The following is a 17,707-nucleotide window of genomic DNA, read 5'->3' on the forward strand; positions in this document are numbered from 1 at the left end:
CTCAGGCCTCATTGACCTCCTCAGCCGTCACTCCTTCATCCTTCATGATCTCAAGGATATCGCTTCCTTTCGTTTCACACGGCCCAAAGTAAGGCCAAGTTCCTCACAAATGTCGATGAGTTCCTTCACTTCAAGGTTCTCCATCGTTCACACTAGCCTTTTGCTGTTTGCCCCTGTTCAGAATCTACTTGCCGTACCCACTATAACTCAACTAGCAAGACGCGCAAACAATGTTTAACGCTATACAATGTTTACACCCTCCGCATCAACTTTGGTTTCAAAGCACTCCGACTTGGCTTGGAACGATGAAAGCTCATTTCAATGCTTCACACGGCCTTTTCCTAAACTACTATAACCAGTGCTAGTGCAGTCTGGTGAATTGAGGGGAAAACCTCAGGCACTCACCGCATTGTTGTCGCTGACGCCGGCTGATCCCACCGCTGCCACCACTGTTACGACTCGCACCGCCGCCGACGCTGTTGCGTAGTGCGCCGAGGTCACGGGCCGCTAAGGTCACCAGCCGTTTGGTAGCGTGTGTTTCTCAGCTCACAACTGCTTCTGCGCAGAGCTGACAGACGAGCGGACAAGATGACGGTGAGTGAAGGCAAGATTTATATACAGCATAGAACTAGAGGCGTTACATATTCGGCACTGGGGCCGAGAGCTTAGGGACTCGAAGAGGCGAGACGTCTTCTCTTGGACGCATACGTCTGCTGCTTGTCGACGCGCCGCTTGGTGACGTCGTTGAGTTGATGGCGTCAAACTGGCTCGCTCGCTGGCCTTGACACAGATTGCCTTTGCAGAGGCAATGGCGTTCGGTCTGGACTCTAAGGCGTAGCAGCATATACAATCAATCGGCCTCTAAAACACCGTGCAGTGGCGGCCGGCAGAAACAAGTGTGTACAGCGAGCGAGACCATTTATGGCACGAAAGGACTACATGGCCACGAAATGCGAATGTTGGCCTGCGCGGGCAGGGGGGGAGGGGGGTTCAAAAAGAAGGTGAATGCCGTACTTTCCCCGTTCTGGTGACTTAGGTTTACCTGCGCTGATGGCGCCATCTCACATCCGTATGATGTATTTGCCTGACGCTTGTTTCTAATTCAGGGCTGTTAAGCTTTGCGTAATACTCGGTGGCGAGAACAGTAAGTTATCATCATCAGTACGCACTTTCATTATCTTGGTCCTCTTTCTTGTCTTCTGCTTCGTCACCACAATGCATGCGCATATTCATTCAGCGTGGCTTGAGAGCGAGTGAAAGAACGAGTACAAGAGAGAAAGAGAGAGAAAGCAAACAGCTACAGTACAGGAAGCGACATTGAGGATGAAGAACAGCAGATAGTGGGTGTGTAAATGATATCTTAGTATGATGTAGCATCGTAAGGTGTGGCGAATGGAAGTGAAGGAGGGTGATGCCACCAGCCCTGCTGCTTTATAAGCCTTCGCACCGCTACAGCATCAATGCCCAAGGCTTCAATTATGTTGTTACGACCCCCCCTCCTTTTTTTTCTGTTCTATGACTATCGTCCATCCAAGGCTTCGGAGAAAACGCAGTCAAAACATTGCGCGTCACCATGACTTGGAAGCAAACACTTCTATGTCGTTTCTACCAAACAAACTACTGTCTACTACGGCGTCCATCAATATCAATTGAAGGCATCAGTACACAAAACCCCATAATATCAGCTGTCTTTATTTTGCAAGACTATTTTATTGCCACGGAAAGTTGGGGATCTGCAACAGACGGTAGCAGGTAAAGATACCAATAAATGCTGCCATGGCTTTTTTTTTTCAGAGTTCACTGCACTGCGCGTGCTCAAAGGGGAACGCTATGGAGTTATCAGTCATACCATAAGCGACAAACTCAGGCTAGATCAATGAAATCGGCCTTTTCCATATTCGTATGGTGCCACCTCGCGCACACCGCTCGCAACGCTCTGGATGGGGAATGCGATTAGTTTCGCGCCAATTTCGTAAGTTTGGCGTGGGCGCTTTTGGCGTTTCAATGAGCTTTCCAGGCCAAGGCATCGTTTCGGCGGGTTGCCAGGCCTCGGAAAGTCTCAATTTCACCCATCGCCAAACGGGGGCGAAAAAATTGACAGCTAAAGAAGAATTCGATATTGGCTCCGTTCAAATCTGCCTCCGGGGACGCACGCTGAAATTGCGTCGAGACATTTACTATTTCAACGACCTGCGAACCCACAAGCACAAAAAAATTGTACAATGAAAATTGGCACGGATTCGTCTTGCTTCTCACTCAGGCAGCGCTTTGAGTTGCGCTACATCCAGTTTAGTATCCGTTACCAAAAAAAGTAGCTAAATACGTTACTTATTAAACCAACAAAAAAAGAAAGTGTTACTCCCCTACGTTACTAACAAAAACTGTAACGCGTTACCGTTACAGTTACCGAAAAAAGTAACGAATGTTACCTCTGCCGTTACTCAGCAATTCATATCAGTCATTTTGTTTTTGCATCAGGAACCCCCAGTAAAAATATTTTAAAGATCACACTTATTTATCACACAAAATTGTAAGTCAAACGGCAATTTTATCCGAAATGTTGATTTATAGAAGTGTTTGTACAAATGCGCTGAACCTTAGCAATATAATAGAGCTTATAGTTAGTTGCCTGTACAGTTGCATGTGATGACTTCGGATTCTAGCACGTAGTGAAGCTATTTTTCTCAACGTCACATCATGCATGCTCAATGCGAGCTTCGATAATCAACGCCTTAACATGAATTCCCACAAACTAGCCCAGTTTTCTGTTCTCGTAAGGATAAACGCTTTCCGCTAAGGACGCATCACTGGACTCTCAACAAATTTACGGTAATTCTTTTAGTGCACTTCTCCTGGCAAAATAAACGTGCAAAACTTGCCGTAGTAAATAATTGTTTCAATGGCCTAGTCGCCTGGGAATATAGTTGTGCATAAACATTTCTTGTTCAGTTTCACCGGTTAACGTACCGCCTAAATTGGGAGAGTTTATGTGGAGGTGATCAAGATCTGCCTCGCTCGCTCAGGAGCTTTTTAATTAGAAAAGTTAACGAGAACGCAGTCTACCATTGCTGCAGGGGCTAAGTTCAGCATGCCAACAAATTACATGTTCATCATGCGGTCGGCAAGAAGGTTGCACTACGCCTCCGCAGCAGAAAAAGGCCTACAAGACCTTTTTCACGGAGAGAAGGATGACTTCCTTTCTGGACTGTTCGGCAGAGGTGCGAAAGCTGGCTTTCGTCTCTGTGCCGGTACAGAATTGTGGTGCTGTGGAGCACAGGTCGGTAGCCGCAGCGATCACAATGAATAGCCAGAAAGCCGTCGGTCTTGTTCCGAACATTATTACCGTGCTCTCGGATACGGTCATTCAGACACTTGCCTGTCTGGCTGATGTGGCAGGCTCTACACGACCAAGGGACTCTACCCCCCCTCCCCTCTCCGCACACATTCTAGAAACCGATTACGATGCCTTACGTGGCATCCAACTTCGCGTCTCTTGACCGAACTGCTCCTCTGTGAGAGCGAGGCTAACTTGAGTGGGGCCTAAAAAGCCACTCGGACACCAACGGCCGGCCGATCTTTTTCAACATGTGTGAAGAAAGCTGATGTTTGTAAGAAATGACCGCGACTTTTTCGCGTCTGCCCATGCTTTTCTGTACGCCATTATTTGCACCACGTCTTACGTGCCCCTGAGCTCTATAGATGCTTTCGGCCAAAGCAACCAGCAACGTCTCTGGATACCCAGCCTTTCCAAGACGAGCCACAGTGCGCTATACCGTCTTATGTTCACGCAGGGAAGTGGTGCCTGCTAAAGACCCCCCCCCCCCCCCCCAAATTCCTCAAGCTAAATTCCGTCCACTCTTTCTTTGTAAATGCCTGGTAGGCGACAGCGCTCCGAAGCTGCAACAAAGGAATTCATCGGGGCGAGTTCTGGTAATGTGACACCTTCTGAATGGAAAAGTAATGAGTAACGCGGCACCTCGCGTTACCCAAAAAAGTTAACGGAAGTACGTTACCCGTTACAGTTTAGTGAACCAAAAAAACAGGACAAGTATCAAAACCGCAATTAAATCATACGCTCGTTTTGTTGGCAGTCCCTACGATATGCAGAGCACTGTTCCTCATATGGCTCCACATTCGCTCGATTGTTTCACGAGAAACCTGACTATAAGCAACGTTGTCACAACATTTATATCGGTGACGACTCAGTTTTATCGACTAAGGTTGCACGGCGGGCATGTTGGTTATTCATGCTGTTCGAGGTATAGCGCATCCAGGACGGGACAGAGAAGAACACACAGAACACATACAAGGTGCTGTGTATGTAGCAGCGTGTATATGTTCTGTGTCTTCTTCTCTGTCCCGTCCTGGATGCGCTACACCTCAAACAACATCAGTTTTATCATGCCAGTTCTGCGGAAGATAATAAATAATCGATTCTGAAAGGCTTATCTTGTTTTAACCGCGTGCTTTCGCGCTTACTTTGCTCCTTTTATGCGAACTCCAAGTGCTTATAACACGAACATATTTGCACAGTGTAAGATTTCGAATACTTACTGCATGCGTAACTACGGAACAAGAGACAAGGACAGAAAACAGCGCTCTTTTTTCCTTGTTTCTGCTTCCGCAGTTACGCAGTAACTGCTCGTAATTAATCTTGCGCTGTGAAAACATGTTGATTTCTAATCACCAACTAACCCAAGCATCTTTCCTATTAACTTATAATACCAGGAGGCTGATCTAGGGAGCCGAGCTGAAGGAACGCGTGTGCCTCCGACTCACGAGCTGTACGTGAAAGGGGTTATCTTAAACATAGTAAAAAGTGCCAGTTGTATATACAGCCCGCTGTTGAACTCCATACATTCACTGTAACCAGTTCTCATTTTGCATCGACAGCTTAAATTGTGCTACTTCCCAAATATTCTATTGGCGTAACGCAAGTGAAAGCCAGCAAATTTATGACAATGTTTGATATTATAAATGCAGTTCTTTTATTAAGTGTCCAAAATGTATCAGGCAGTGATGCATTTTGTTTTGAGAAATTCAACTTGTACATGCACACACACACACACACACACACACACACACACACACACACACACACACACACACACACACACACACACACACACGCACACACACACACACACACACACACACACACACACACACACACACACACACACACACACACACACACACACACACACACACACACACACACACACACACACACACACATATATATATATATATATATATATATATATATATATATATATATATATATATATATATATATATATATATATATATATATATATATATATCCACAAGTACACCCGTTTAAGTCACAGTCGCTATTTTTAAGAACAGCCGCTATTTTTGCGGGGTGCGTTTGTCGCATGACTACGTTCGACTTGAACTAGTTTTGAGACCTCATACTGTCGAAACGATGACAGTCACAGTGCGCATTTGTAGAGAGACACGCTTTATTCAGCTTCGCCTACAGTAAGCGTTCGGCGCAGGGCTACCCAGGATTTTTTTAGGGGGGGGGGCGGGTTGCACAGGACGACTAACTTTGGTAATTGGTGGTCGTTGTGAATGGGTGTAAATATTTTAGTGGACCCTGAAAAGTTAAAATATGAAGACACTTTTGGTTGTAGGAGGTTCAGATTCCCTTCCTCTCCCCTCTCTGCTCACGGCCTTCTGGTTCTGCATGCGTTTGACACGTATTTGTTTCATCTCACAGCTTTATGAGCACAGCTAACTTCCAATAAATTGACTCAGTTGTTATGAATACTGTAGACGCCTAACTAACGAAGAAACACTTAAGACAAGAAATCAGAATAAGACAGATCCTTTTTAAGTGATTTTCGATCTCCTACAAGGGCTTTTATGGAGCTCAAACTGAGTAGATTGGCGTGTAATACTTCAAGGGTTATGTAACGTGGCATCATGTGTAGGACATGAATGATGGGCATGTACGAAGAAATTTTTGTCAAATGTGGCCCCTACCTGCATGTTATCTGCAAATGTCGTCGAAAGATGATAGTCTTGCGTATGGAGAGAGTGAACAATTGAATTGTTTTGCGCAAGAAAATCGGAGAATGGTATTTTGGAGGCGCTGCGTTAGAGTGCCTCGAGCGTGCAGCGGAGGCAAACGAGCGCATCAAGTCACGTCACACGTAAGACATGAGCGCCTCCTGGCAGTGTTCTTGGAAAACAAAGCACGTGGCTCTGAGACGGGTGTGCGCGCCCATCTCAGAGGTGAAAAGGTGTAGAACGCAAGGCGACGGGTAGGTGCCACCACCATCTCGTATTAGCAAAGCGTTGGAGACAGTCGCCTTTTCGTGCAAGCGTTGCATTGTCAGCGCAGTGTGATAAGCGCTAGGGTCCTTAAAATTACTTATATATGCCTTTTCTTGTAAAAGATGCGCATGCAGAATACATACGTGTTGTCATGGTGCTCAGACTTGCGCAATAACTGCTTATTAATTGACAATTGCACAAGTATGAACGCTAAATTTTGAGCAACATTGATGGGCGCTGCGGGTGGGGTCGGCCGTTTCGAGTAACCGGTGCCGTTTAGAGTGGACAAACAGACAAATGTACAGACAGACGGACGGACAGACAGATCAAAATTTTTGCGTCGAAGGTCCCCAAGAAATGCTATCGTCTTTAAAAAGCGCACCGGACAAGCTGAAGCGCATAGTACTATTCGACTCCAGCGCCGCCGCTACGGGCAACGCGGAAGGCATCAGGTGGAGAGGAGCGGTCGCGCCACTCTACACTTCTAGTACACTCCAGTGTGGTGCCGCAGGAACTGTCATACTGGTGACAGGCCCTGGAATTTCAGCGCTAGTTTATGTTTCAAGGAATATGCACGCTCGTAGTGGTTTTCACGCATCCTAAGATCCCGCCGAACGGAATGAGTTTGATGTGAATGTTCGGATATATTGCTTTCACAAGTTTTTACAAATAAAAAAAGGTACCCCTCAGTTTTTCTTAAATTAAGATAGCTAAAGATGTACCTCTTGGCATTTTTCAACAAGCCCAATAAAAAGTAAAAAAAAAACAAATAAACTAGCAAGTTCACGGAAAATCAGTTTTTTTAGATTAGGAAAAAAACTTGTTTTGTAGTATTGGCATGACCAATAATTTTATAGAAACTACTTACCACTACTCAATTCCACTTTACGCCCAAAGTTCGAAGCGCCCTCTTGGCGACACAAAATTTGTGCCCAAAATATACTGCATCAATATCGACTTGTCTCATTCACGAATAAGAGTACAACTTTTTTCAATAAGAATGCAGATTATCAAAAGTTCAGCTTGTGCACTTGATATAGAATGGCCCACAAAATAAAAGTGGCTCGTAAGTGACGTCTGTTATGCGAAAAAATAGAAGCTTAATGACCAACTCCGGAAATTTTTGATTTTCGGACCATAGCAGGGTAATGGTGGTTATGTGTTCCTTAGACCCTTTTGTCACGCACCTGATAGCTGAAATGCTTAGCAAGTTTGAGAATAATTTTAATAAGAAAAATGTGCATTACCAAAACCGAAACCCAACTGAGCACACAGTCCACGTATGACGTAACGTTTGGTGCTACCTAGAACCGGACGTCCTACAAGGCATGCTGGTCCTGTCGGCGCGAAGTATGAAAACTGTGAATGCCGAGTGAGCAGACGCTCGGAATTTAGCTCGGAGCAGAGGTGAACGCAGGGAGCGTCAATTAACATGTCCAAGACTGACAGTGTATCCGAGCTGTCCGACAGTGGTGACTCTGACGCAAATGATGCAGTTGCCTAGTTGTTTTTTACGCCGCGGGTCGTACGTCTGAGTTGTATGTGGTAGTAGTAGGTAGCCACCTCTCGTTTAGTCCTTGAAAAGTCCGCTGCATAGCCGTACTTGTATTTGATGATTGAATATATGATAAAAAGATGCGAGATGGCGGTACTTGGAGTGTTCGCTAGATGGACGAACGGACGGACGGGCAGACATACAGACAGAGACGGACGAACGGATGGACAGACAGACAGATGAAAGAACGCGCAGACAGACAGACGCATGGACGGGCGCACGGACGCACACACGCATGCATGGACTGACTGACTGAATGACGGATGGACAGATGGACAGACGGACTGACAGACAGACAGACGCATGGGCAGACACACGACAGCCAAACGCTGGCCAAACGCTGTCCATAGGACTCCGGCGAGAAATGATCAGAACACACGCGTGCCGTTTTGCTCGGTAACCAGTTGTCCCACCTGATCGCGTTCATCCACTTTTCATGGAGGGCACTGTTACGGGAAAAGCCACGATAGCAAACACTCTGTGTCTTGTGTGAGTGGTTTGTGTAGCCCACAAAGCAACACCGACTACCATGAATCGCACACTCATCCACAGGGAACAGAAAACCACGCTCCAAATTGATGAAACACCGGCCAAACGCCACGGAGGAAGGAAGAACACCGCCGAACACCGTCGCCGTCGCCTTGTGGCCAGCACATCAAACGCTGCAGCGGCCAAAGTTAGCTATGTCACTGGCTGTGTCACTTCCGTTGACATTCCAAACGTGACGACACACAGGCAGTGTTGCCAATACTTCTGGCGAGCCAGCTGAGCCGTTTCGAGGCAATCTTTAAAATTTATTTGCAAACAATCAAAGCATCTCTCAGGCTTGTAATTTGGCATAAATGACGGTAATGTACAAAAGAACGTACCCAGAGATTTTCACTGAGATCCATCGACCTCGAAAATCGCCGGAGTTGGCCTTTAAAGGAGCACTGACATCAAATTTCAAGATCGAGATGTGCCCATCATTCGATCACTTGGTATGCATAGGTCTTCTTGGCCAAATTTTAATGACGTCCGTCGCGTCGAAGTTATTTTATTTCGACGTCAAACAGCGTAGAAATGCTACGAAGAAAAAACTAAAAGTAGACTGCCCTGTGACGTCGACACTAGTGCTATGCGTTCGGTGTGATACATTCCACAAATACCATCTGAGTAACGATACGCTAGTAATGATGACGTCGACGCTCTCTGAATGTGTTTGGAGCCGACTTCCAGCCAAGCTCTCACTAGTGGATCTCCTTGCTGAGTTGAAGCGCACGTGCTATTCATCGTGTCGCACCGACTGATTTGCGTTGTGCTCCACTGGGTGTGAGTACGATCATTCAGAGTGACAATACGTGCCAGAATATCGGGGAACCGCTGCGTAGTGAGAACCTGCACGTCGAGGCACGGAAAAAGCGGAAAGTGCATGGCTTTTCATGCCTTTCCCAGTCATGATTCTCAACGCAGGAAGTGGGTTGACTTCGAACGCGCCGTTGGACAGAGGGACTGGATGCTTGTGAAGAACAGCCGCATCGGCTCCCTTCAGTTTGCGGCGAGCTGCTACAGGGTGAATCCTGTGTTGGTAAACCGGTTGCGTTTTACTGGCAGTACGAGGACTCTTCTCGAGGCCGGGGCTATTCCTACCATGTGCCCTGCTGCAGCTGAAAGCAGCGATTCACTCGCCAAACGTTCATGACATAAGGTGCGTAGTTGGTGCTCCTGCGCTCCGAGAGTACGGCCGGGACTGATAAACACATTGCATTTAACGCGGAGCTTGTCAAGAAGGATCGTCATGAATCGCGGTGATACCCGATTCTAGGTCCCTCTCATCATCACTTGCCTATGTTGACCACGACGACGGCGATGACGACGATGTTGGTGACAGAGGCATGTCTACGCCTTTAGAGACACAGCTGGACTGACTGTACGTGCGCTTCCAGCAGACGAAACGCCAGTGTGACGTCACCATTTTTTGTAAAAGTGGCATCAGCTGTGCAGCGGCCTCGACGTGACCACGATGTAGCGCTGCCAGCACTACACTTCGGCGCGATTTCCACCCATTTTGAACCGCGTTCGATAGTGAATATAATAATCAATAATACAGATACTCATTCATCACTCAGACACGTTTTAGGTCACGAATCGCTATTAGGGGGCCGATCGCTACTCGTTGATGCAAAAATCTTGACAGTAAGTTTGATGGCAGTGCTCCTTTAAGGTAGCCGTAGAGCTCAAGACAGCCGTGGAGCCAATCTAAACTCTCCGCTTCAGAGGGTCGTAAAGAAGCCAGTTTGTCACTGAGTAGCCACCAACGGCAACCCTGTGTGTCTTTAATCATTCCACGAAACTTGACAACGTGAATGAATGTAAGAACATCGCAAAAGGCAAAGACTGACGAAGGCAAAAAACTCAGCGCTGATAGGGTGACGAAACACAGCGCGTAGTATACCTTCGTCAGTTTTTGTCTGTTGCGCTGCTCTCATATTCCATTATTTCTCACCGATTCACCCAAGTTTCCATGCTTCATAGCTTGAAAAGGTGTACTAGATGGTGAATTTCACGTTGAAGAAAGATAACGTTCCGGAACCAAGATCTCATGACCTTGGCCTACCTTTTAGTACCTGCACAAGGCCGCAAAAGCCCCATTGCGCTTGCTTAAGTCATACGACCTTGACGAACCCTTCTGGCCTACTAGCGTCTGTTCTTCTGTAATTGTTCATTAGATATTTTCCTTCTTTTTTTCTGTTTTACCTGTTATTTCCTCTTTACCCTTCATAAGAATGGGGTAGCGGAACGAACATGTGCTTGGTTCACCTCCATGTATTTCCCACTCGTTCGTCTCTTTTTCTGTCTCTGTGGCACCGCAGGAAGCACAGGATGCAACCACGCTGTGCAACCACGCAGCATGGTTGCATACTGTGCTTCATGCGGTGCCGCCCACATTTATTCCACGCACGTCCCTGACGTAAAAAGGTATGAGGAAGAGAACCTTTTTAGAGAACAGGGTAAGCCCTATACCCACATGCATTTTAGGCGAAACATATGTACCTTTCTCTTTATAACTATAAGAGCTTTAGTATTTATTTTACTATCATTGTGATCATGAGCCATTCCTTGTTTCACTGAAGCAGATTTAGCCTTCAAACTTGTAATGCTCGTTATTTGTGAATTCTAAATTTAAGGTACCTAATTATCCCACGATATGAGCTATTAGGTGTCGTGTTGCAAGAGACCATTACTCACACAAATATTCTGCTTCAGCACATTTACTCTTTTGTTATCTAAATACTGACCAAAATTCATGACTCTAGATGCTGTGGGTACTGAGAAAAAAGAGCATAAGTATAAAAAAGCGTGTTTTGAGATAATCGCAGTTGAAGTCAAAATCTGCATTATTTTAAAAATACCACAAGATAACAGAAAATGGACGAACCCGTTGAACATGCACCTGCCAGATACTCATCATCAATATCATTTTTTTTCTTTTTATGTCATAACGTCTCGCCTGACAAACCTCATTTGCCACCTGCTATGCAGCCTTGTCAGCACAGTATTGTAGACGCAGTTCAAGGCAGTGCCCCGGAAAAATTTCAAAATAGTTCAACACACTCACAAGGGCTATATTTTCATCAGTGAAAGTGAACACAGCATCAATCGTGCATATTTACCGTGTTTGGTGCCCAAGAAAACGTTTTATTGGAGCGCGTTCCCCCACGACAATCCAACGAGTCGCTATAGTTTTGAGTTTTCCCATGGAGGCATTTTTAAAGTAATTCTAGATGAGCTGGCTCCAAATAATTTGAACAGCCTCAATAACAGACGATGAGGGTTGTTCTTTATGAACGAATAATTTACCAGTCAACTGGTCTTTGATGAATTTACATTGAGTTTCAGCGTACTTTGAACAAATGCTGTGGGATTGATTAATACCATTAGATGCCATGTGAAGATATGTGGACTGGACAGCTTTTCGCAGGTACTCAAAGCTCGCTCTACTTCTTTCAATGACCCAATGGTATTAGATTTGGTGATTGCCTATGATGACACCAATAGAACATCCCCAACCAGATATAGACTTCCCGGCACAAAGCTTGATGCCTCTGCTTTCTTTCGTTTTCTCACTTCTGGGCTCATTCTTTTTTGAATGTGGCAAATGCACTCCAGCGTAGAAACTGTTACTTCTTCATGTGACTATGTTGCCTGAACAGCAAGGAGTCTCTTGATACGTAAGAATAGGGGCGTGGCAAGCCACAACAGAAGTTTTGAAATATGTCCTATTTAGAGAAAAAAATTGAACTAAGGCAAATACACGACTGATTCTAGTCCAGAAAAGGCTGTAGATTTGAAATACGGAAAAAGAAAAAAAAAACGTTATTTTGCGATATTTTTGCTTACCCTGTCCCCTTAAACATACTCTATGGGTCTCATTCAGCACTTTTTTTGTGAGGGCAGAGGGAGCCATATTTTTCGGGGGGGGGGGGGGAGGCAACATGGTAACGTTAATGCACTCTAATTCTTCGTTCTTAGCACTGTATAACACCGCCTAACCACCTATTAGCCCCCAACTTCACCTGACTTCATCTGAGATAAAAAAAATCTTACTAAGAGACAAAAAACAAAACCATACAAAACATGAAAGTCTCGAATGCTACCAAGAAAATAGAGCTTATGAAGCTTTAAAGTTTATCAATAAATGTAAGATAGCCGAGGTCTTAAGGTATAACAAGGATAAAATTAAGCAGGCTATAAGAAGCAGCGGAAGCCTATAAGCTGCCAAGGGTGACTTGTGCATAAGCAAGAATTGTACGTATGCATTGGGGAACAAGGAAGGCAATGCCATAACCAATATGGACAGGATAGTCGAAGTTGCGGACGAGTTCTACAGAGGGCGGCACAGAATCCAAAATAACGAGGATGATGTTGTGTGAAACAATAATAGTCCAGAGCAATTCGACATCCTAACAGTAATGGCAGGGGAAGTTAGCAAAGCTCTAGAAGGAATGAAAAATGGCAAATTAGCTGGTGAGGATAAAGTAACAACTAAACTCTTGAAAGATGGCGGAGAAATTTTGTTTAAAAAACTGGCCACCTTTTACACGAAGTGTCTCTTGACGAGAATGGTACAAGAATCTTGCAAGAACGGCAACATCAACTTAATCCATAAGGAGCTAGGGAGACGTCAAGGACTTGAAAAATTACAGTTCGATCAGCTTACTGTCTGTTCTCTACAAACTATTTACAAAAATGATAGCTAATAGAATTAAGGTGACATTGGAGTTCAATTAACCAAATGACAAAGCAGAATTTAGTACAGGCTACTTCACAATATACCATATTCATACTATCAATCAGGTAATAGAGAAATGCGCGGAACACAACCAACCCCTATACATAGCCTTCATATATTCTAGAAGGCGTTGGACTTAGCAGATACTTCACATCACATCACTTTAATACCTTAAAGACCCTCATGTAGGGGGTATTACATAAGGGGTGGGTTACAGGTAAATGTACACAGGTTTTCAAATGGAAATGTGCGTGGTGACCTTCTCTTTAAATGTTGATGGACACGTGATGGCTGGAACGTCACAGGGAATGCCATTCCAGTCCACTGCTACACGGGGGAAGAAAGAGGCAGAAAAAAATTGCCCGCAGCTTCCCTCGGGGGAACACTGAGGAGGATGCGGAGCATATAATTGGTTAACGAGGTGTTAAAGTGCGACTTACTTGGGTCGATGGCTAAATTGGTTAACGTGGTTGTGAAATGGGGTGTTAAATTGCGACTTACTTGGGTCGATGGCTAAATTGGTTAACGTGGTTGTAGGAGGGGGTGTTAAATGAGTGAACACGTACACACGTATGCGAAAGGGCGGCGCTGGTCGAAGGGACGTCGATCATTGTGTTTGTGGATTCGTTGGAATTCATTTCACCGTGACCTTGGACGTTGACGCGCCGTACAAACCAACCGACGAGCGGCAACTGAGCGAGCGAGCGCCGACCTTGAGTATATATACAGCTCGACGGCGCATGCACTGTCAGCTGTTGAATGTTCTCGAAGCGCGACGCCACATGCGCGTCTACTGGAGAATCAGGAGAATTGTAGATGTCGAACGCGGTGTGTAGAGGAGGAAGGGTGCACAGATGGTGGAGGAGTGAAGCACGCGCGGTGTGTAGAGGAGGAAGGGATGCACAGATGGTGGAAGAGTGGGCGACGGCGCGACGGCGCATGCGCGCGCGTCAGCTGTCGAATGTTCGAGAAGCGGTGCGGACGGCGCACTACAAGGCGCGAGTATAAGATGCTCCGCATCTAAAAGTAGTAGTGCGAGCATGTGGACGGGCAATTTGAAACGCGTGGGCAGTGCGGTGAGATATGCGCGTCAGTGGGACGATGTAGGGTGCTTGATTAAGAGGGCTGGGAAAGAACTTGTGTAGCAAACAAAGGCTGGTAATGCGGCGGCGCACTGAAAGATTCGAAAGACCAGTTTCACGTTTAAGGGATGATATGCTTATGTTATATGAATATGAAGAATGTATGAACCTAGTGGCGCGGTTTTGCACAGACTCTAATTCATTTATCAAGTATACCTGCTGCGGGCTCCATATGGGAGCTGCATATTTTAGTTTAATCCGGATTAAAGATTTATAGGCGAGAAGTTTGATGTCAGGTGGGGTATGACGCAAATGACGCTTCAAAAAACCCAGAGTTCGGTTCGCTGTCAGCAGTAATGCAGGCACTACGGAGTAAGAACAACGAAGAACTCCACATAAACATACTGGAAGAAATCTACAGTGGATCCACGATCACCATAGTTTTCTATAAAGAAAGCGATAGATTACCAATGATAAAGGGTGTGAGGCAGTAAGACACGATCTCTCTGGTGCTATTCATCGCGTGTTTACAGGAGGTTTTCATGACCCTAGACTGGAAAGAGTCAGGTATAAGAGTTAATGAAGAGTATCTTAGTAACCTGCGATTCGCTGATGACAATGCCTTGATGAGCAACTCAGGGGACAAATTACATTTCTTGATTACAAAACTGGACATGGAAAACAGAAAATTAGGTCGGGAAATAAAAATGCACATAGCTAAAGTAATGTGCAGCAGTCTCGGAAGAAAACAGCAGTTTGCGATAGTTGGAGAGACGCTAGAAGTTGGAAAGGAATATGTCTACTTAGGACAGGTAGTTACCGTGGAGCCGAGTCATGAGAGTGAAATAACGAGAATAAGGATGGGGTAGATCACGTTCGGCAAGCATTCTCAAATCATGAATAGTAATCTGAAACTTGCCCTCAATAGGAATGTATATAAAAGCTGTACCTTGCCACTACTTTCCTACGGATCAGAAGCCTGGAGACTTACAAAAAGGGTTCAGCTTGAATTGAGGACGACGCAGCGAGGGATGGAAATGGAAACGATAAGTGTAACCTTAAGAGACAAGGAGAGAGTAGAGTGGGTCAGGCAACAACCCGGAGTTAAAGATAACATTGAAATAAAGAAGTAATAGACATAAGGCGGGCACGTAGTACGTATAGGCAGGATAACCCCTGGTCATTAAGGGTAACTGACTGGATTCCCAGCGAATGTAAACGCACGAAGGCAAGACAGAATGTTAGGTGGGGCAATGAGATTAAAAAGTTCGCTGGTATAACGTGGCAGCGGAAAGCACAAGACCGGGTTGATAGAAGGATCCCGGAAAAGGCCTTTGCCCTGCAGTGGGCGTAGTCAGGCTGATGATGATGATGATGATGATGATGATGATGAATCATTTGCTCAAAAACTCAGTGGATCGGTCAGCCTCTTTATTTTCAGCAATACATACTTGTTTTAGTATCCATGGACTGCATACCACTTAATGTAATCATGGAAGTTGAGTTAGTCTATTCAACGCCTCACGGGATTCTATTGGTCGGGTTACTCACTTTACAAGTGATCGAGTGCTGCGTATGAATCACTCGAGGAAGCAACCTGGCAAGCCGTGAATTACTCTGTAGAAAACTACTAAATCGACAGCTTTAATGAAAGATAAGTAAATCATTGTCATATACAGCTAAAACACGTACAGTATGACCATCATTGTTGGTGGTAAAGATTTTGCATTGAAAGGGAATTGAATACGAAGAAAGTGAAACCAGTACGATGACGGCCTTAGTTTCGCGTTGGGTTCACTGCATTCTTTGTCTCGTTTCTCACACAATTTCTTCCATACGAGTAAGTACCAATTGCCGGCATATATTGTAGAGACGTTGTTTGCACATTGTAACAAAATATCTACATGAATGTAAAATCTCTTGCTATCCCCTAACCAGTCGCATATATCATTGACACTAAGCGCCTACCTTCAATAGCCTTCGTGCCCACCGATGCCGGTAGTCTGTGGAATCAAGTGTGATTTTGCAAATTTGTCATGTTATGTACAAAGCAGGGCTTTGGAATCATAACTGCTTAACGCAACGTGCAGCCAACTTGCATGATATACGTTCGCATAAAATGTTTCAAAGACCACCGCGTCTCAGGTAATTAGGAGAAGGTACTTCGTTACCATGTAACATGGCTGATCGAATTTAAAAGCAGTGGTAGACATTTCTGCATTATGGCGAATACCTCGAATGAGAAGGTTTTTGATAAATAACAGTCGAACTATTCGGCCTTTGCGATTAAGTTTTTGTCTATCTCGAAGTGAACCGTACGTTAGCTAGGGAGTTTTCAGCGTTCAACGCACGAACTTGTTAATGGCAGACGTCTTGGTCCTGCAAGTTTCCAGTGGATGTGTTGAATTCTCCCCTTCATTCACATGCGTGAATTAGGCTGAAGTACGTGCGTCATTAGGCACGTGATTCAACCTAATTACTTGAGATAGTGAATTTACATACCGGGGGGTGGAATCGAGTAGATCATTCTGGGAGCGTTGACTCTTGGCGCGGGTTTTGACCCTTCGTGGTGTTGGCCTTGATGCTTGATGGACGCGGCAGTCGAAGTCACCCAAAAGCGTCGGTCCCGCCAGGGGCTGCAGGTCTCGGTGATGAGCGTTATGCGCGTGACTTACAATCAATTCGGTATAGGTGCACGCAATACAATATTGATCAGCAGACGGGTGAGTGGCACTAAGATGGTTCGGCTAACCTCAGATCCTGAATACTGCTCTCCTGTTGTCTGTAGCAACCAGTACACCAGTACTCTTCTTCACTCTTCTGGATGTTAAAAATATTCCTTTTGTTACAGTTTCACCAAGCGCAAATCTTGAAACGTTGCCGCTGAACAATCAAGCTTTGAGCTATTGTCAGGAGCGGTTACGCAATCGTTCGTGCTGTGGAAAACAGCGGAGCCGGTGTCACACCACACTCAAATGCTGCTGTTCTGGTTGCCCCGTTGGCTGCGAGCATCAATGAGATCGGGAAGGCAAGGTGGGAGGCGCACGTCGACTGTTCAGCAACCGGAGGAAGCTCGCGAACAAGAGTGGCGTCTTCAGCGTCTCGAGCACGCTTGCACGAGCAGGGTGTCTGGGCAGCAACGGGAACGAGGCATCCGTAAATGACAGGCCTGTCAGAGAACGGGGGAACCTGCGGCCCGCCTGTTCCTGCGGGCGCCGTTGTTCTCTGGCGAGCGCCTCTCACAGACTTCGGCTCGCCGTGCCAACGAATGCCACCCAGAGAAGGGAGGAGGGGGTCCTTAAATAACAACGCCCCTCCGCACAGGAAGAGCTGGCAGAAAGAAAGGCGCCGCTGATTATTTTACTCGCTCTGTTCTTCTGCTCTACTGCCACCTTATTTTATTTTTTGCGCAATCTTTCATTCACTGGATCAACACTAGCGCACAGGAACTCAGAAGGATCCAGCCTTGACCGACGCAAAACGAGACCA

At 45.7% G+C, this 17,707-nt stretch overlaps 1 protein-coding gene across 2 annotated transcripts in view; it reads right to left on the bottom strand.

Annotated features, from left to right (window-relative positions):
- Nucleotides 1-17,288, bottom strand: part of LOC119180179 (plasmolipin) — a 225,957-nt gene extending 208,669 nt beyond the window's left edge. Inside the window, exon 1 of one of the 2 annotated variants that reach the window (XM_075878433.1) lies at nt 16,721-17,288. In XM_075878433.1, the coding sequence (XP_075734548.1) occupies nt 16,721-16,745 (25 nt within the window). In that variant the 5' untranslated portion in view covers nt 16,746-17,288. The remainder of the gene's footprint in view (nt 1-16,720) is intronic. The other variant, XM_075878428.1, reaches the window with a different exon arrangement.
- Nucleotides 17,289-17,707: the final 419 nt, after the last annotated feature.

This window comes from Rhipicephalus microplus, chromosome X, assembly GCF_043290135.1.
Source record: "Rhipicephalus microplus isolate Deutch F79 chromosome X, USDA_Rmic, whole genome shotgun sequence".
NCBI classification, from domain to species: Eukaryota; Metazoa; Arthropoda; class Arachnida; order Ixodida; family Ixodidae; genus Rhipicephalus; species Rhipicephalus microplus.